Below are 21,527 nucleotides of genomic sequence, written 5' to 3'. Positions count from 1 at the left end.
TGGCAGCACACTGCAGCTCTTAGGTGCTGACAGGACAAATTGTGATGTACACCACCTCTGGCTTGTGGACCACATTCTCTTGCCTACTTAGTTTACAGTAGAAGCTTCACCAGCACTGACACAGCTGGAAAACCTAAGTCAAAACTTTTAAAACTACCAATCATTATTTCAGAGAAGAGACATAAGGAGCAAAAAAACTACCATCCAAAAGTGTTACTGAAATCTGTACTCATTCAGTGTACAGATAGGCCATTTTCCTGAAACACCTCTAATTGTGGCAGGGATAAAAATCCTCCTTTGGCACCTACTTGGCACAAAAAATGGATAGCTGAATGGATACCAGGCCCTGTCAGCTTCCTTTACATTACAGATAACAGAGGTAAGAACTGCTATCAGTGTGAATACATTCATCACTACTAAAGGAACAAAAAACCCCTATAAAATGAAGAAACACCATTCCTAAATATATTTGTTTCCATATATGCTGTTTTCTCTATTGGAAGATGATACAGATTTTTATTTTTCTGAGGCACTGAAAGGCTTGCTGTATAACTTATGTTTCAGCATAGTAGGATAAAAAAATTACAAAGAGCAAAACTTTACAGAAAAATCAACAAAGAGAATGAAAATATCTTTGTTTCAGAAGCTTTCATCGCTTTATTTTCCTCAGGCAAGCATAATGTCTAAGGGTTACTTTTAATGTGAGAAATAAAATTCCTACTGGCTAGTCCATGAATGTACCAAATTTAACAGGAAGTGACAGTTGTGCTGATTTTCTTGCCATTGGTTTACTATCAGAGCTTATCTTGTTAGACAGTGTCCTAAAGATACAGATCTAAGATATCTAGAAGGCGAAAAAGAAAACAGGAGAAAACAGAAGAGAAAATAGAACACAAAATATTTTAAACTATGAATTCTACATAAATATTCTTACATATTAGTTTTGACAATTTTAAGCATTTCATCCTTGTAAAATTGCTCACTAAAAGGAGAAGTTTAATGCTGCAACTAAAATTGATTCCACTGATGCACCATGAATATATTTATGTTTATAGAATGTGTAATGACAGCAAACACAAAACCATAAAAATTATACTTCCATTTTAATTGTGTGGGATAGATGGCAAGAAATTAGCTCAGGAAGTTTACAGCATATTTTGCTGTTTTGGTGAACAACCAGGATAAGTCACACTGGTCCTCCTAACCTCAGAAGGGAAGTGCATAAATTTCACAACTCATTTGTCTGGACTGTTCCTCACTCACAGGATGATACACCCTTCAAAATAATAGGCAAATGGACATGCAGAACATAACTACGAATTCTTCTTAATATCCCAGAAAGAAAGACTACAATGCATGGAAAACACAGAATTAAATTTCTGAGAGGTGCACAGCAAGTGATAAAGCTGAAAACAATAGAAGTCCCTTGCAATCACAGACACAACAGAAACCCACTTTCAGTTCTTTAAGTTCCCTGAGTCCACTTGTTCAAGTACTGAGGGAAAATGGAAAACCAAAATTTCCACAAAATGAAAAAGGCAAACCAAAATTTCCACAAAATGAAAAATTTTGATCCAAAATCAATGGCTTGATTTTGGGGGGAGGGAGTAGTGTTGCTCATTTTAAACAAGACAGTATTGCTTCTTGTCCGAACAGACAATAGAAAAGAGCAGAGTTAAGAGCCTTTGCATGTTATGCACCTTTTTTTCCTTCCAAAGCCTGCACAATTACTTCACATCAGGTTTCATTAGTCTGAATCATGACATCATTATGTACAGAGTACAGTTCACTGGCACAATCCAGATCTACTGCTTAAATTGCTCTGAGAATAGATATGATAAGTCATGTTTTTGAACTAAAGAAATACAGCCTTCTCAAAAAATGTATAAAGAGAGAATTCTTTTGTTAGCTGTCAGTGAGATTTTGCTATCTCTGTTAAATATATAATGGTTAGTGTCATAACAAAGATCAGCCATCGTGTTATGGCATTTATCTTCATGAGTGAAGAGAGGAAGGGCTACTGTGATTTATTCCGTTTCTCCTCATGAGACGATTAATGTCATAAGAGATTAGTCTTCAGTACTGACTTGTACACAGAATATAACACAGGGCTGGAGTGGGATGCTTAGCAGTTTTAATTGCCACAAGTTTGGAAGCCTACATTACTTACATATGGCATGGTTGACAATTAGTCATCTAAGATTTTCAAAAATAGGAGAATATTTTGCAGCTCAGTAACTCATATCCACTTCATGTCACTTATTTGTTCAGTCCTTCTTAGCAGTGTTTCCACATGGTCCCTTCCCCCAACTCATCACCAAAGTCCACCCACACTTGTCCTCTTAAACACATCACTTATTGTAAAACTGAAGTCCATATTGCTGGTTTATATCGATTTTTGGTAGCATCTGTTTAAAGGTTTAAAAAATTCACTATTTAACACTATTACCAAGAAACATTTGTCACAACACAGGCAGATTAGTGAGAGTATATAATGGCTGTGCATCTAGGTTTGTATAAGATGTATAAACCGTTTTTTTCAAAATTTGAGAAGTTATGCGCTCATTTCTTCCCAGGGACCTTGTAAAAGAATCTGACCATCCTAAACTGAAGGCAATAATATTTTAAAAACTTATCACTTTGGAGAAACGCACACAGAATGTTTTGTTTACATGCTGCTTGCTTCTTCTTATGGAAGAAAATACTTCAAATAATACTGTAGTGAAATAAAAAACCAACCAAACCAAACAACCACCAACATGATAAGCAAAAGTTCTGTTAAAAAGAGAAGAATTATTTTTCCCCAAGACCAGAACATGAACATTCTGTATTTTCTAAAATCTCCTTTTCTGAACACTGCTTAATAAAAAAATCCCTTCATAAAAAAGGGTTTTTTGTTAAAAACAGCAATTCCTTACCATTGGTGTACATCAAACAGAACACATTATTAAAAAGCTCTCATGATAAAGTGTTATCTTTATCTAGGCTTCTCAAATATTGACTTAAACATTTTTATCAGGCTGTTAATCACATCCACATTCAACGTGAACAGCAACTGAGACCAGTCTTGACAGTCAGGTAACAGGGCAACATTATGGCAGGGAAAAAGTATTGTGAAAGCTAAGGACATTTCTTATTGATGGTAAGTGTATAGGAGAGAAAAATCAATGGGTTCTCATCAGTACAACTGTCTACCAGCTGGATGCTGATTTTCCTTAGAGATTAAAACCAAGAGGAGCAATCACTTGGCACAGGTGAACAAATTCAATAGGACCTCCAGTCTATAAAGGAGAAAAGTGAACAGTGAATTCAAGGCTGGAGTTCATGAAGAGACAAAATGCTGATTGTTAAACCAACAGTTTGCAATCAGATCTCGAAACAAAATACAGAACATGTCTTTCCCCACGGGGGTACAACCTGAAACTGTTCAGTATAATCTGCAATTGTTGTGAAGGTTCCAAACTCCCGACTCTGCCTAAAGGAATTATTTCAAGCTGCAAGACTGGCTGACCCCACCAAGTCAAGCAGGACTGGACTGGTCAGGTTACAGTGTGAAATGGCCATCACCCACACACATCATGCAACTACCATGCTCTAATTCCAGAATCACAGCTAAGTCATTGCTCAACAAAGGGGAATCACGGAGGATTTTACTAGGGAATATAAATGCAGAGATGTCTCCTAAAGCTGGGCTTCCTATTCAAGACAAGCTTCTATTTTTAGGGGTCCCTAATATCATTGTACATTTTTTATCCCAAGACTTCTCACTATACACTGAACAGAGGAACTGTTGCCTTACAGGATGGTAACTGTAACCCAAGAAAGGCAAAGAAACAGAGAGTAAAACACGGCTGTTATACAGTATATTCTGTCATGGGTTCTTTGCTTTTTCTATGAGAAACAACATAGGTACACATGATGATCTGAGTATTCTCAAAGTCACATCTCCTCAGCAAACGTAAGATTAAAATTGTCAGTTCTAGGAAATGCTACTGGCAAATAAATTCAACGTCTATGGGGTTTAGGCTTTTTAGTATTTAATGTTTTAGAAGTTGACAATAATACATTTTAGGTCTATGGAAGAATAATCTATTTTAGCTATAGGGAAAAATTACAGTGCCTCAGTTTGGGTTTCTGGTGTAATTACTGACTTCATACTCTACCTTTGAAACAATCAGAATGACAGAATCACTAAGGTTGGAAAAGACCTCCAAGATCCGCAACAACTTTTGACCAAACACCACCTTGTCAACTAGACCACAGCGCTGAGTGCCATGTCCAGGAATTTTCTGAACACTTCCAGGGATGGTGACTCCACCATTTCCTGGGCAGTCCGTTCCAATGCTTAAATATGTTTCAGTGAAAAATTTCTTCCCATTGTTCAACCTGAACCTCCCCTGGTGCAGCCCAAGGCCATTTCCTCTTGTCCTGTTGCTGGTTTCCTGGGAGACCATCCCCAACCTGGCTACATCCTCCTTTCAGGTGGCTGTAGAGAATGATAATGTCCCCCCTGAGCCTCCTTTTCTTCAGGATAAACAACCCCAATTCCTCATCACACTTGTGCTCCAGATCCTTCCCCAGCTCCACTGCCCTTCTCTAATCTCACTCCATCATCTCAGTGTGCTTCCTGGATTCAGGGGCCCAGAACTGAACACAGGATTTGAGGTGAGGCCTCACCAGTGCTGAGTACCAGGTGGACAATCACTGACCTGATCCTGCTGGCCAGGTGATTTCTGTTACAGGCCAGGATGCCACTGGCATTTTTGGCCACCTGGGCACACAATGGCTCATGTTTTGCCACGGTCAACCACCACCCCCTCTTTTTCCATTGGGTCACATTCCAGCCACTCTTCTCCCGAGCCTGTAGCACTGCCTGGGGTTGTTGTGACCCAGGTGCAGGACCTGGCACCTGGCCTTGTTAAACTCACACCACTGGCCTCAGCCCATTGATCCTGCCTGTCCAGATCCCCATGCAGAGCCTCCCTGCCCTCCAGCAGATCAACACTCCCACCCACCTTGCTGTCATCTGCAAACTCACTGAGGGTGGTGGACTCAATCCCCTCATCCAAATCATTTTAAAATATACTAAAATGGATGGCTCCAATATTGACCCCAAAACTGAGCCCTGCGGGGAACACCACTGGTGACCAGCCACCATTTGGATTTAACACCATTCACCACTGCTCTCTGGGCTGAGCCATCCAGCCAGTTTTTAACCCAGTGAAGAGTGTACCTATCAAAGCCATGAGCAGACAGTTTCTACACAAGAATGCTGTGGGAGCCAGTATCAAAGGCTTCACTGAAATCCAGGTAGACAACATCCACAGCCTTTCCCACATCCAGTAGACTGGTCACCTGGCCATAAAAAGGTGATCAGGTGGGTCAAGCAGGACATGACTTTCCTAAACCTGCTCTATCTGGGCCTGATCCCCTGGTTGTCTACAGATCCCCTATGTGCTACAAGATGGTGCCTTCCCAGACACTGAGGTCAGGCTGACAGGCCTGTAGTTCCCCAGATCCTCCTTCCAACCCTTCTTGCAGGTGGGCATCACACTGGCCAGTTCTCCAGTTCTCTGGTTGACCAGGACTGGTGACAAATGCTGGAGAGTGGCCTGGCTCTTCCGCCACCTCCCTCAGTACCTGGTGTGGATCCCATCCGGCCCCACAGACTGGTGTCAGCTGGCACAGCAGGGCACTGCTGCTCCCTCCTGGATCACAGCAGGACACTGTCTGTCCCTCCTGGATCACAGCAGGGCACTGCTGCTCCCTCCTGGATCACAGCAGGACACTGTCTGTCCCTCCTGGATCACAGCAGGGCCCTGCTGCTCCCTCCTGGATCACAGCAGGGCATTGCTGCTCCCTCCTGGATCACAGCAGGGCACTGGCTGTCCCTCCTGGATCACAGCAGGGCACTGTCTGCTCCCTCCTGGATCACAGCAGGGCACTGGCTGTCCCTCCTGGATCACAGCAGGGCTCTGGCTGCTCCCTGTCCCTCCCTACCAGCTCAGGCCAGCTGCCTGGAGGGTGTTGGGTCTTTCTGCTGAAGACTGAGGAAAAGAAGGTATCAAACTCCTCAGCCTTTTCCTCATCTTTGGTTACAATGTTCCCCTTTGCATCCCAATAAAGGATGGGGATTTTCCTTGGCCCTCTTTTTGTTGTTAATGTATTTATAAAAACACTTTGTATTATCTTTCACAGTGGTGACAACATGGAGTTCTAGCTGGGCTTTCACCAATCCAGTTTTCCCTCTACAAGACCTGATGACATCCTTGTACTCATCTTGAGTTGTCTGCCCCTATTTCTGAAGTTTATAAACTCTTTTTTTTCTCTCCAAGTCCAGTGAAAACTCCCTGTTCAGCCAGGCCAGTCTTCCCCGATGGCTCATTCTTGGGCACCTAGGGATAGCCTGCTCCTGTGCCTACAAGATTTCCTTCTTAGAAGTATGTCCAGCCTTCCTGGGCCCCTCTGTTTTTAAAGGCTGTTTCCCAAGATGATCTCTGAACCACTGTCCTGGACAGGCTGAAGTCTGCCCTCCAGAAGTCCAAGATAGTTTTGGTGAACCCCCTCCTTACTTCTCTGAGAACATCTCATGGTCACTGTGCCCAAGATGGCCTTGGACCTACAGTCTCCAATGGGAGAATCTAGATCTTTTTTTATTGTTGTTGCTCTAGTAATAATATGGGCAAAATAATTTCAAAGAGATTCTGAAAATTCTAATAGGAGATCTTACTACCAAATGAATGAGAAAATATTTCAGATGACAAATTGGTTTTCTTTTTAATTTATTTCAAGGGCATTATTTATTATTTCAACAACACTCCTTTAGCCAAGATAGACCACAGTACAACTTGTTCTAAAAAAACACTGAATGTAACATCATGTAAACACAGTATTTTATTTCCAAGACAAAGGCCCTGCATTTTACAAAGAAGAAAAGACAGACTAATTTTTTTTTAATCTTGGTATTTTATTGAAATCCTTTTAAAGTCTGAGAAAAATTCAAACTTTAAAGATGAAAGTTTAGGGACTTTAGCTGATGATACAATTAAGTGAAATGGTAGAAAAATTAATAAATAAACAAATAATATGTGATTTTATCACTGAATTCAGAAATTGGGGCTTTTTCCTTATTTTTTTCATTGTCAGTCAGATTTTTTTACTTCTTTCACTATCCTTGCTATTCTACTTCTCATTGGTACAAGAACACCTCCATTTTCTCCATTGCTGCCCAATGCAGTACTGTAATTTACCTCCCCAGGATTACATCGGTATCACCCAGGCACACACTCTTTTCACCACATGACATGCCAACAGACATAAACCCAGTTTCATTCTCTCCTACGAATCCCAGAAAATGTATGCAAGTGCTAAAAGTAATAAGCTCCATAACTATTATTATGTATGGACAGAGCATTTAAAACCTCTCTTTTTTTTTTCAGAACATTAATTCTCAGAATTCCCAGATCCCCTCCCTCTTCCTTCACACATATATCTTTCTATAAAATTAAATTCAACATTTAACAACACTTGAACTCACACATGAAGCTTCTTGCCATAACAGCTCCAACAATGCAGATAACAGCGAACAGGTGCACTGTTTTTTAAATTTTCTTAACCTTTTATTCTCTTTGCAGCTCTTTCAGAACCTTTCTTTTCCCCAACCACCATGCATACATACCAGCCTCACTTATCCAAGCTGCCACTTTTGTAGATCTGGCTCAAAATGAAGACAGGAGCGTTATTTCACTCTATTTAACATTACTTTAAATAGCTTGAAACATTCTCCTACAGCTCAGACACTAATAAAATGAATTAGCACGAGAAAATTACAGTATGAAACTGAGTCTCTCCTCATCAAGGACAGTTAAAATTGACTAACAATAACAGAGATATTATTGTCATGTTATTTTTTTACTTAATGGAAGTGTTACAGATTCTGAGAATTGTAGAACAATAGAATGGTTTGGGTTGGCAGGGATTTTAGAGATCATCTGGTTTCAATGGCCCTGCCTTGGGCATGGACACCTTCCACTAGATGACATTGGTCAAAGCCCCATCCAACCCGGCACTTCCAGGGACTGGGCATTCACAACTTCTCCAGGCTCCAGGCAACCTGTTCTTGTATGATTAGAAAGGTTTGATAATGTGTCAAACAGCTTATTTCCAAGCAAGTAGCTAACCCTATGAACTGCTGGAGAAAAAACTGTTCTATTATGCAAAATAACAATTATTTAATTAAATATTAATCTACCAAAAAACCAAACAAAAAACCAACCAAACAAACAAACAAAAACAAAAAAAAAACCCCAAGAAACAAGAAAAAAACCAAAAAAACCCAACAAAACAGGTCCCTGAAGAAACAAATATTTTTATTACTATTTTATTTATTTTACTAAGGTATCTTAGATCGTTTTTTGGTCTGTTCATTTTATCAAACAGATTAAAAGTCAGTAAGACAACGCTTTTCTGATCTAACTCTCAAATATTATGTATGGATATACATAATATTTTTGATCAACTGTTTAGACTACATTACTCCAATTTTTTTATAGCTCCTCATCTTTTTTTTGATTTTTTCACTGTGTAGTTCACAAGCCACCTGAAAGACTACCTTTCTGGAGTCCATGAAACACAATAGCTAAAATTGCTGCTCAGACACTGACTTTATTCTCAAAGCCTTATTATTGTTACTTTCTTGCATCATATCCTGCATCCTTCAGCCAGCCGTTCAACTGTTTGTTCATAATGCTCCCATACTTACATTCCCTCTCACGGGAAAACTCCCCAGACAGCCATGGGAGAGCTCTGAAGCCTCCTCCTCAAGTGCTGCTGGGACAGGAGGCTAAATTAACAACCCACAATGGTTGCAGTGAGCATCAAACATTTACTGCCACGGGTGGATCAGCAGCGCAGGTACTGAGAAGCTCCTGCGGAGGTACTCAGTGAATGCAACAATCGTCACCGATACATGTATCAAAGGCATGCAGTAACTTGCACAGACAGACCGATAAAAATGTGCAAGTCTACCTCGAGAAGCCACAGCCCTCTACTTCTGAAGTGCTTCTACAAATCCAAGCCAGAGCATGTTTTAACATCACAACCACTTAGTGGGGCTCACTGTCATTGGAACACTGTTATTACAAAGAGCGGGGAAGATCCTTCCTCATAAGACAACTGTAGCATTCAAGATGGCTCCAAGCAGTAATTCCATTTTTTTTCAGTGTTTGCTCCTTGGGAGCCAATCCTGTGCTCCAAAAAGCACAGATTTCAGTAACAGACTTTTTCTAAAGACCAGGGACATCAGTCCAAGACAAAGTCATAGGGTTGGTTATCCCTGACATTCCACTCAGATGGGTAGCTATCATTCCAAAAGCAACAGGGGAAGTTGGCACTGTGTCAGCTGATCCCTGAACATTGACTGGAGGAACAGGATTTTAGCATGAAAAATCTGACTTCAAGATGAAACTGGGAACAGCATCCATTTCTTGCTATAGAAAATTGTCTACTCAAAGGATTCTGAGGCTCATTATGGACAGATCAAATGTCCCAAGCATGTAGCCTCATTTCTGTGATTTTCCCAGTCAGTTTCAAAGGCCTGTGACCCAGTACCTGAAAATCTACATACATATACATTTATATATATAGATATAGGTATAGATATGATTAGAACTACAAGACAGGAATTCAAGGCACCACACCAATACATTTAATCCTTATTCTTCCCTCCCACCAAATATTCCCCCTGGGATATCTAGCAAAAAACACTTTAGCTGTTGCTCAGGAGACCACCTTCAGGAAGGCACATACCTGTGGAGCCATGGGTCATCCTGAAACCAGCAACGAAAAGGCATTAACATCTCTTTAATAGTCTATTATTTGAAGATTTCTTCTACAGTGAATTCTGAGCTTTTTTTCACACCTAGATGACGAGCCTCACTATATTATTCTCCATTTTAATTTTTAAAACAGAAGACATGTACTTGCAAAATGTCTCAAAAATCTGTGTTACAAATGAAACAAATTATGGAATAGATTAGAATGCATTAAGCACTACTGCTATATGTAAAAATCTGCTGCAGCATTGCTGCATCAAACTCTCAAAAAAAAATCAAGAGACTAAGCCCAAATTGCCTCAAAAACCCAGAAAATATGAATGAGAACCATTAACTGGATAAAGAATTCTCCATCTGTACTAGAAAATTGATGTTTTCTGTCTAGTCACTGTCAAAAAAACCACAATGCATCTGAATTCTAAACCATGCTCATTGGACAACTTTTCCTAATAATTTTATTTTCTTAGTTCTCCCATTTTTTAAAGCAGAATATAAATTTTCACTAAAAAAGCAGATTCTGGCAAAGCCAGACAAGTCACAGTTCCTATCAGTAATAAAAGTTCGTAATTTTATTGATTTCACAAAACTAAAACTTACTGGGGTTGTATGACTCCTTTTCAAGTGTGAACAGACAAGGTGACCTTGAGGCTCTTTCCAACTCCACCTTCTATCAAAGTAATGCTTTAATTAACATACGTTTCTCAACTGAAACACAAAGTTCCAAAGAGGTTCTCATTGGTCCTATCATCAGTCTGGAATTTCTAAATTACAGAAATTCCAAATGAGATTAAAGAAGCTAGTATGATCAGAGAATGTAATGATTTTGAGATAGCTGCCAGAATCTTGGTCCAGAAGAATGACAGCAGGCTATGGAAAATAGGGGTCTATTTTTTCCTCTTACCCTTGCTAGGTAATATTGGCAGGCAGGCATAGTGACATGGAATGTCACATGCTTCACTGATACAGCAGTGCCAGCAGGTGATGGATAACTGGGAATTTTGAGGCATAAAAAGAATTAACATTTATCTAAAATTAGATATCAACAGACATTCAGTTTCAATTTATAGAACAGAAAAAGAAATAATCAAACCAGATGGTATCACTTAATGAAAAATAGTTAAGTACTTTGGTAACACAATGATAGTGGTAAAGCCTCATCTTATACAAAAAAAAAGGTTCAAGTCACAAAAGTAGGAACAAATCATGTGGGACATGAATGAGACTGTAATTTACTAGACTCTAGACAGACATCTCACCAAATATGTGAACCACTACACAGTTAGGCAGGTTTTCCAGGCTGCTAAGAGTCAGCTAATGGAATCAAACTTTGACCTTCAAATGTTTGATAAATACTTCAGGTAAGGCTCTTTTCCTTCCCTAGATGTTAAGTTACATGGGAAGTTAACTAGGATAAAACAATTACAAACCCTGATTGATTCATTTAATTCCTAATTCTGTCTGTCTACAAGATCTAAGCAAAATCACAAAAAAGAAAGAAAATAGCCTTGAATTCTCCAAAGCAAATAACTTAGTAGCTCAGAATCTTGTCTCTCGAGGAACACTTCTGGAGTTGTAGGAAATGTTATCTGTAAGTCAGGCTATGTTCTATAGGATGCAACTGTCACCCACAGGATAATGATCTCTAGAGCTAACCCACTACAAGCAGTGAGGAGATTCTCCTCACAAGCTTGTCTAGACCAATCTATGCATAGAAGAGGACACATTTCAAAACACAGCATGTAATATGTGCCTTCTAAACAAATTACTTTCTGGTGATCAAAAATTGTGAACAATAATCTAGGGCGTGACCAGGAATATCTTCTACACAGGACTATAACCCAAATAGTCTAATGAGTCTGATGATGCTAGAGCAACAGACTGCAGTCTGATCAGCAGTCTGGCTGCTGATCCTGGCAAATGCTGTCAGACAGAAACAAAACTCGATGCTACACTACAAAGCAAATCTTAGACACCTGAGGTACAGGAGGCCACGTCAGTCATAAGCTGCAATGCAAAAGCTGGATGCCATATGTTAAAAACCTCAAGTAAAAGGTCCTCCAATATTGAGGAAAGTCACATGCCAGGGTCCACAGATTTTGTCCCGCTGAGCTCAAGAAATTATGGAGCTGAACTCATAAGTCAAAGGATTAAAATATCAGATCACCCAGATGTTCCTGTTCCAATGTCACAAACACCAGAGCTTGCTTGAACCAAAGTTAATGGAGCTCCTCTAGACCCCTTCAACACTAAGTGCCACCCCTAACCACAATCAGTGCACTGACATCAAAAAAGCGCCAGCATGTACTGCCAGAAGGTTTATCTGTCTCCTGACACTCATTTGATGTCTGTGCTAGAGCCCTATCACCATTCAGAAAGTTGTAGGTCATCCTTTCAAACCAAGATTAGCTGCAAGTAATCAGTAGGCACCTCTTTACCATTTTACATCCCCAGCAAGAATATCTTCTCCCAAGACAGGAACTCCAGCAACAGAAAACTATTTGGCAGGACCTCCCAGAAAGAGAGCAGCCTCAGAGGGCCAGTATGTCAACAATTTGGGATTCTGTGGGGATGTTAATTGTCATTTAAAGTTGGTAAGTGATTAAATGAACCACTTATGACCGATCTGTTGTGCTTGAGCAGCACAAGGATTTGCTACCTAAACTCACAGGATGAGCAAATGGCCTGTACCAGGATGTAATGCTTATTGCTCTGCCATTGCATTGGAAGCTGACCCAGAGTGAAGGCTAAGATATTTGGTTTCTTCAGTCTGCAAGTTCCTCAGAAGGAGGATTTGCTCAGTTTCATCTGGAACCCATGGAACAATAATGAAATTTCCACTAATCACATCTTTTCCCAGATTTTCACAGCACAAAAAGAGGCCTCTATTTAGTTACTGCTATTTACAGGGAATATCGAGACCATCATCATCACACCCCACAAAACAGAAAACACTTTGAAGCTTACAACATAAAAAAAAAAACCAAAAAACCCATCAAAAAAAAACAACAAAAGAAAAATTTTTACTCCAAAGTCAAGAGGTCAAGTTTAGCGCATGATTCTCCACATAAATGTAATTTGCTGATCACAGTATAAAGAGCAAAAGAAGCTCCAGCAGGAAGTACAGTAAGTTTGGCTTTCCACCTTAAGAACAGCATGCTGCCTGGTCCAGACTAAGATGCTGTAATGGCATGGTTTGGATACAAGGACTTGGTGAACTGGGCTAGCAAGTCCAAACCTACCCAGCTGTGAAGGGTGCTAGGGTCTTGAGTGTGGTTAGTGGAAACTACTTCACTGTGGTTGCACATGCAACTGACCAAATTTACTCTTGGAAGAAGAAAAACTAGAACGGTTATATCAACAGAAAATCCAGTATGTCAGGAAAATATTGGCTCTTCTACAGAGAAAGGTAAGCCAGAAAACACTGGAAATATTTACTGTAACAGGGAACATTAAATCATACCTTATGGCACTTAGAACACCTTCACACTATTGAGGAATGCTCATATTTAGGTTCCTGTTAGGGTATTCTCCTATGTTACCCTGCTTTGACAGAAATAATGTGACATTACTGAAAACAGGTCCCATTCCTGGGTAAGGTTCTTGCCTACCTAAAGGTCTGCAATGCCAAGGGTTAAAAGGCTGTCTCAAGATAAAGCATTAAAATCTCATTTCTCTCAATCTACCCTAGAAAAATGCAAAAGGTGAGCTGAAATAGATGACATTGTTTGTAGATTTTATTTATTTATTTTAAATCAAAAAATACTAAACCCACACTTATTAATGGTACTTCACACAAACAAAATAAATTATTGACACCAAAACCACAGAAGGTAGGAAAAAAAATAAGTGCAAGTTCAACCTTGTCTAACAACTGCAAAAATTACTTTGAATAAAACAAACGGGAGGAAACCCTAGAGCAAACCAAACTAAAATACAGTTCTTCAAAGCAGCATTGATTGTGGATCAAAGGGAAAGGCCATCAAAACTTCCCAAGCCACAATGTTTCTGCATGTCTGAAAAAGAATTAACTCAGAACAAATATGGAAATAATAGCAGGTCTCTGTTAAGCCAACAACAAAGAAATCCTTAATACCGTAAAACGAAGTTATATCAAATTTTCCATTTTTAAAGACACATGAAGCTCCTTTAGCACAATGCTTTTAAATGTTATTTATAGCACCAAAATCAAAGACTTAACATAAAAGTCAAAGGGATTATCATCAATGGTCTAGCTATGCAGAAGTTACTCTTCTAGTTTTCTGTTTCATTTGTGGTCTTCAAATACGAAGATGCAATACAAAAATACTTCCATAGCGCAACATGATCTGTTTCAACTACACTATCTCAGCATAGCAGATGAAGTAACAATGAGCTTTTAGACAGCCAGCCACATTAAACAGCAGCATGCAAGCTAGCAATTCCAATGGCTGGTTTTCATGTTTTTTTCCAGCATCAGTTTCCCTAATTAATTAGCGTATTTTTCTTACAGTTTACAAGAGGAAACAGTTAAGAGCTGGATCCTGTCAGGAGAGTACTGCAAGAAACACATGAATTGAGATATGAATATTACTCACCCAATATACACGTCACCTGAACCACAAGGACTCTCCATAGAACTGGAAAGCACATAAGTCCTCAGTAACACAAGAAAACCTTTTTTTCAGAACAAAATTTGGAGAAGAAAAAGCAAAAATACTAGAGAAGTGATCCAGCACACAATTAACCAAACAAGGACTACTTGTTCTCATTCTTGGGATTTTCTTCTGCTTTATAGTCAGCTTGTGGCAGAGACTTAATTCAACTACATTTCAAAATACCACTTACAGGAAAGGGCAATAATAAGGGCAAGCTATTAATAAAGAAGTGATTTTAAAATGTTACCATAAACTATCACCCTTCACAGGCAGATGGTCTGTGCTTCTGAACTCTGCATTCCCAAAATGACCACTCCACTCACTCTGTTCAGGCCTTTGGTTCGAAGTCCTACAAATAACAATGGATTGTGTCTGGAAGTCGAATGATAAAAGTTGGATCACTGCAGCCTACTCAAAATTGTCATCAGTTTTTATACGGCAGAGTATCCTTGGGCATGTTTTGTTCTCGGTATTTTTCATTTCAATAGTTTTTATGCAGAATTTTACGACATTAAATTTTTAAGAGGCAGAATTCACTATTTCAGGACTTGCAGCAATAGCTTGAGAGTCCTTGTGAAGCTAAACAGAAGATTTTTCATCTGAAAGGAATCACTACAAATTGCTTTAACTACTCAAGTGTTTAACCTTTCTATACAATTTTAATGAGTTCCATGTATGATCAGAAAACAACAATACGGCTACATCAAATGAGAATCAACTAAGAGACAAAGGAAAAACAGGATGTTTCTCCTCCTTCCTTGAAAGGTTTTGTTTTGTTCTCATTCTTTTAAGTGTTCTATCTTAGTCTATCAGATACAAAAAGCAGAAAACTGGCATGGAGATAATGCCCAGGTCATACATAAGCACTGCTGTAGTCTGCACTGCTGCAAAGTACAAAGTGAGTTGACATATCAGGTCTACATCAAAGACATGCCCTTTGGCAGGTTATAAAGACAAGTTGCAATTTTGTCCATAAAAATGTGTGTTCTACAAAATGGGCTCTGTAACATGAACTGTTAGTGGTATGCCACCATTCCATTGATCCTGCACATGCGTTCATTTCTCAGGAATGCTTGTAAGCTGGGCTATGCCTTGCCCTAAGATAAGCAGACTTGCATGAGGAAAAAAAGCAGTGTGTCACAGACAGAAAGATTCTACTCTCTGCAGGAGACTTCTTCCATAAAATGCAAGTTCTGATAGAGGGCATGCCAGTGGTTCCTGCTTTATTGCCTGTATCACATACACGGTATTTACAGTAAGAGATTAATAGAATGGGAGACCTTTCCTGCTTATGTTTTAAAAATTAAGAGAACAGCTTGAAAAAACACTGCATTGCAGGAGGTTTTCAAAGACTCCTTAATCAAATACTGAAAATGAGTAAAAACAACACTGACAGTCTGGAGCCTCAGCGCTTACACATTACAATGTGTTTTAAGACAGTCATGTAATATATTTTTCTGAAGTACTTCTGCTTTTTTCATTGTGAATATGGCAAACAGAGCACTGTGAAACAACTCCAGGCTCAAGTCCAGTTCTTGTGTTCCTTTTTATCCATAACTATTATACGGTACATTACGAGTTTCAATATAGATTGAATACAGAGACATGACCATATCAATTTCTGTCATAATTACTGTGAGAGAAGTAGTAACAGAGAATGAATGAGGCAGAAGTGTAGCCACAGAAGGAAGATGATTTTACGACTGTGAAACAGAACTACTACAGAGACGCTGTTGGTATCATAACTACCTCTCCCACAGATTTCCTGAACAGCTTTGAGTAAGGTACTTAATCTTTCCATGTCTCAACTCTGCATGGGTAAAGCAGAGGTCAAAATACTTAACCTCATAGGCATGTTGCAACTATAGAAACATTTGCATTTGGGAAGCTACTGGGTGCTGCTAACAATAGCTGCATATGTACAATCGAAATAAAGTGAAAATCTGCTTCAGCACTGTTTCAAAAGTGTACAAAAAATTAAGTACAGCACCTCAAAACAAACAAAGAAAACATGATTAAAATTCTGCAGCTCTAGTGAGTGTACTTATAATAGTTGGGAAACTGGCATGAAAGCATATCATTTAAAGTGCACATTGTAATACATGGACATGAAAAACAGACTGATAAAGCAATGCCTGCAATGTTATCTGTATAATTTCATACTTTTTAGCACTTCACTTTGAAAGCCTAATATTGTTGCAATGTAAGAGCTTTTATAGAAAATCTACAATGTATACATCCATACAGTGTCCTATACATTAATTCACCCTCTTTTTCCTAAAAATAATTCAGCAGTACACAATTTTACAACATATTGATCTAGGTAAGTCATGAGTCGTTTTTTGTGAGTATGTATCAATCACTTCATTGTTTACTTGTCTGTGAAAAGAAATTGATTTAATCAAACCATGCAGTAATACATTATTGATGTATCCCAAGAAAACAAAGTCATAATGAACCATCAGGGTCCTAACATAAAACACTGTAAGGAGCAGCAATTTCGGCTTGAATCTTTCCTAGTGATTTGCAAACATATGTGACTGCGTACAAGTAGCAAAGACTAATGCAAGACTGTAGCTGGTCTGAGCAGCAGCACATGTCATTCACATAACAGACTTGGGACAAGCTCTGCAGAACTTGGCAACCCCAGGAGGCTGGACAAACCACACTGTGGACCTTGTGTATCTCCACCACTTACATACAGCAGTGTATCATCTTACATGCTACTTGATTTTAGCAAATCATTACTCTTCTAGGGGGAAATGTGAAGCAATAGGACATCATGAAAATAAGACTCTTAGCCCTTCTTCACAGCAGTGGCTCAGCCTTTGTTCTCCAAAGGCTTTAAACTTTTCCATGTATTAGACCACATGGGAACAGCAATTTTACTCGATACACAATAAATTCCTTTATGCACATTTGTTAAACAAAATACGGCTTACAATGGTAACTGTAGCAGCAGCTTGAAAGAGTAAAGTTAGGATAGCAATTTGATGTATTTTATAGACTTTTGAATGCATTTCCAGCTTAGAGCACGGAGAAACAAGTACCGGAGCAACATCTGCTGCCAAAACTACTTTGGCAAAGGTGAGTATTTTACTGCAGTGAAACTTCTGTCACAATCACGAGAAATAAGAGAGTACAGTAGCGACACCATATCAGAGCATCTTCACTAATGCTGCATTATTACAAAATGTTGGGGGATGTATAACAAGCCACATCAGAACTTAGCACTGCCCAAGCCCATGAGAGTACCTCGATACAGCTTACAGAGACATCTATAGGTAGTGTCTGTCTAACACCTTATAATTATTTACGTAGGAGAGAGAGGCTGAACTTCCTATCTAGGAATTCATATAATGAGGTGAAAACATTTTTACAAGGAAAGTGCTTCACAAATACACGAAACAAACAATAGGAATAAGATAGCATTACCCACTACCAGAAACAGATGCAAGACTAGTAACGGCATGTTACTTAAACAATTCAATCTGTATCAGAGATGAATAAAAGATAAAGTTCGTGTAGATACAAAAAAGCAGAGTAGCCAGCAGCCTATCTTTCCAGCTTTGTCATCTTTCTACGCACTCGGCTGGAGCTGAACCAGACCCAACTTTGCAGAAGACACGCATACGGACGTGTACAACCATACGTGCTGTACCGTGCGTAACTATTTGTTGTAAAATTCCTCGAATAGAGAGAACCCAGACGTACTCCGAAACGGGAAAACAACATGAACGATGTACTCTGTTACACTTAGGAAACAGTAATACAGAATCATGAGAACAGATACAGTAGGGTAAGGGAGACAGTTTCTTAATGAAGTGGGAATGGACCGAGTCTCCAGAGGCACGGAGCCTTTCCAGAAGCGGGTTACATTGCCCTGGACATTGCCCAGCTCCGTGGTGGAAGTAGAGAGGGTGAAGCGAAATCCCAGGTCAGAGTTGTCTCTAACGCCCCTCACCCCTGTCCTGTCCCCACTAAAGGTATGAAAAGGCAAATCCCGGCTACTTCACTTTTCTCTAGATTAAAAGGAGGGATTTCCTCGGGATATCTGATGCACGAACTTTGCAGACATAGACACGGTCCCTGGGTATTTACACACACACACACACACACATACACACACACACACACACACGCATTAAGAAGAAAAGAATAGAGGCATTTCCTCACGCACACAGCGCAGAAGGGACGTAGGTATTTCTCTTCTCCAGGCAGGCAGGGACGGGCGGCAGAGCCGCGGGCTGCCCGGACCGCCAGCCCGGCTGAGCCGGGCACCCGCACCCGCACCGCTCCCGCACGGGCACTCCCGCGCTCCTGCCCGCTCCCTCGCACACACGCCCCGGCTCTCTCTGCTCGTTCCGGAGTCCCTCGCACACTCTGTGCCCCAGACTGGCTCACACGCTCTCTCTCAGTCTCTCCCCCTCCCGTCCCGCCTCACAGTGGCCCCGACCGCCGGCAACAAAGCGGCGGGCGGGCAGCGCGCCGGGCTGGCGGCGGCGGGACACGCTCGCCCCGCACACACCACACACACACACACACACATACACACAGGGACACACACACACACACACACACACACACACACACACACACACACACACACACACACACAAAATGCTGCCGCTGCCACCGCGGCACCTACCAGGCGGGCAGCCTCGGCCCAGGTGCGGTCCTTCTTCTTCCTCTTGTCTTTCATGTTTGCATCTCATTGAGGTGGTTCGGGGGGGGGAGCGGGGGGAGGGCGGACCGGGAGTTGGGGGGGCCCGGAGGGGTTCCGCACGGACAATGATACGGTGACACCGAGCTCTGGAGCCCCCGGGGCGAGAGGGGCGGGGGCGAAGGAGGAGGAGGAGGAGGAGGAGGAGAAGGAGGGTGGGGGCAGAGGCTCCCCGCGGCGGCGGCACAGCTGTGACAGCTTGAGGGATGCTCCGCCGCGCTCACAACAATGCGCTGTGACGTCACGCGGGGGAACCGCGCCCGCGCCCAACATCCCCACGGCGGCGGCGGCGGCGCCCCCCGCCCCAGAGCGCGCCCGCCCCCCAAGCCTCGCGAGAGGCGGCCGCGGGCCGGGGGCGGCGGCGAGGGGAGCGGGATGGCGGGCTGGCCGGCGCCGCCGCACTACAACTCCCGTGGTGCTCCGCGGCGGCTCCCCGGGGACGCGGCGCTGGGGGCGCTGCCGGGGCGGGGGCGGCGGGCGGAGGGCGGAGGTGGCGGCGAGGGCGGCCCCCTCGGCCCCTTCTCCTCCCTCCCCGCTCTCTGCCCGCTTCGAGCCGCGCCGCGTTCCGTAAAACCAGCCGAACATGCCGCCCGGCCCTCCCCCGGAGTGCCAGCCGATCGCTGGCCCCTACTTACGGCTGGGGCGGTCCCCCGGCCCGGCGGTGCCCGCCCGTGCCCTCCTGGCTCCGGCCGGAGCCGCTGAGGGAGTGCAGAAGCGAAGGCAGCCCCGGGCGGGCCGGTGCCGGCGCGCAGGGACCCCGCGTTCGCGATTCAGCTCCTCTTCTTGTCGGAACAGGAAAGAACATCTTGTTCCAGTGTGTAAACAAAGGGAGTTGATGTGCTGCGCTCGTAAAACCGCCGAAGGAGGTTTTCTTTAATTGGATGACCCAGGCTTAAGATACCCACGAAATGCGGAGCGAAGGGACTTGGCACACCTTCCTGAGTTGCAGGATATTGTTATGGGGGGCTTGTTTCCCCCCGTGTTTCCTCTCTTCGCCCAGATTATAAACTGCATTAGGAATATTATCGAAATACATTAGGTATTTTTTGTTCGGATTGAAACGAGTTAGAAATTATTCAAGGTTTTCTGAATCCATCTATTTAGTGCCTGCTCTCTCTCCTTTGTCCTCTCAGCAGCACCCGTGTTACGCCTTGCCTTATTCCTTTGGTAACATTAAACCTTATTTCTCCGTAAACACACGGTTTGAGGAGGAAAGAATTACGCCTAACCAACTACCACAGTGCTTAGCCTGTTTTATCAAGAAAACGACCAGGACAGCCCTGAGAACCTTCAGCCTCTCAAAGAAACAGAAGAACCTGATAGCATCCCCCAAACACTCTAAATGAGCACTCACATTGTCTGGTGGTTTGGATCTTCCTCCTCATACTTATATTTTAGTGGGAAACGATGCATGGCAGATAGCACCTTTCCAGATTTCATTATTCACTCCCACTTATGTAAAAATATTAAAAATATGAGCAAAACAAAATTCTGTTAAAACAGCTGCTTCTAAATTTAGTTTTGATTCCTGTCTATATAACAATAAGAAAGGATTTGAGTATGCCTCAGAAATGTTCTTGAGAAAAATGTTGTCGCAGCTGCAATGTTTCAGGTTTGACAGTGAGGTTGTGCAAAAATTTTTACAATCAGCCAGTTGTCGAAACAGGTACATATGCCTTTGCTATTTACTGAATGCTGCCTTTGTCACCTTAGTAACATTTAGAAAGAAAATGCTTGCTGTTACTATCACTTGTCTATGTTTTGTGGTTTTGACTTCATTTCCACCTTTTTATGTCTCTGCCCTACTTCAGTTTTGTTTTTTTTTACCTTTGCATTTCCTCACCTTTAGTGACTTTGTATTCCAAATCATGCAGGTTTTTTTCACATCTCATCGTCCATGCTAAAAGCCTAAGTCTGTAGTAATCGAGTACTTCATTACAGCTGCCTTTGAAATACCTTCATTGTTTTCAGTACTGAAAATACAACAAAATAGAAAAAATGTAGGGACAATTATCAGTCACTGCCATCATAGCTGGCTGTTGGAAGACAGAAAAAAATATTCTGCATTAGTTCCCATCTCTTCACAGGTAGCTGCTTCACGTATATAACACGAACTTCTGTTACAAGACCTCTGGTGTTGCAATGGTGGTATTGGGTAGAAAAGGACACTGTAGGGAAAAAAGTTCAGTGAGCCCCTCAAGCTAATCTGACTTCGTGGATTTTTTTGGTTGGTTTTCTTGGTTTCTAATATTGTCTGCTACAGTCAGGATTAGACTTCGTTTGGTATTTCTGTGGATCCCTGGAGTAATCTTTTTAGTTCTATTACAATGGTTAAAT

At 41.5% G+C, this 21,527-nt stretch overlaps 1 protein-coding gene across 7 annotated transcripts in view; it reads right to left on the bottom strand.

Annotated features, from left to right (window-relative positions):
• ASXL3 (ASXL transcriptional regulator 3) overlaps window positions 1-20,289 on the bottom strand; it is a 129,131-nt gene extending 108,842 nt beyond the window's left edge. For 3 of the 7 annotated variants that reach the window (XM_030970971.1, XM_030970969.1, XM_030970970.1), the window contains exon 1: window positions 19,116-19,487. Coding sequence is in view for 4 of the 7 variants with exons in the window: in XM_030970969.1 (XP_030826829.1) it covers window positions 19,116-19,169 (54 nt within the window). In the remaining 3 variants the exon portion in view is untranslated. Of the gene's footprint in view, window positions 1-19,115; window positions 19,488-19,825 lie in introns of those variants that run through there. The other 4 variants (XM_030970967.1, XM_030970968.1, XM_030970976.1 and 1 more) reach the window with 3 other exon arrangements.
• Window positions 20,290-21,527: the final 1,238 nt, after the last annotated feature.

The sequence above is a fragment of the Camarhynchus parvulus genome, chromosome 2, assembly GCF_901933205.1.
Source record: "Camarhynchus parvulus chromosome 2, STF_HiC, whole genome shotgun sequence".
NCBI classification, from domain to species: Eukaryota; Metazoa; Chordata; class Aves; order Passeriformes; family Thraupidae; genus Camarhynchus; species Camarhynchus parvulus.
The sequence above is the reverse complement of the archived record's forward strand: the minus strand, read 5'-3'. Positions and strand labels throughout refer to the sequence as shown.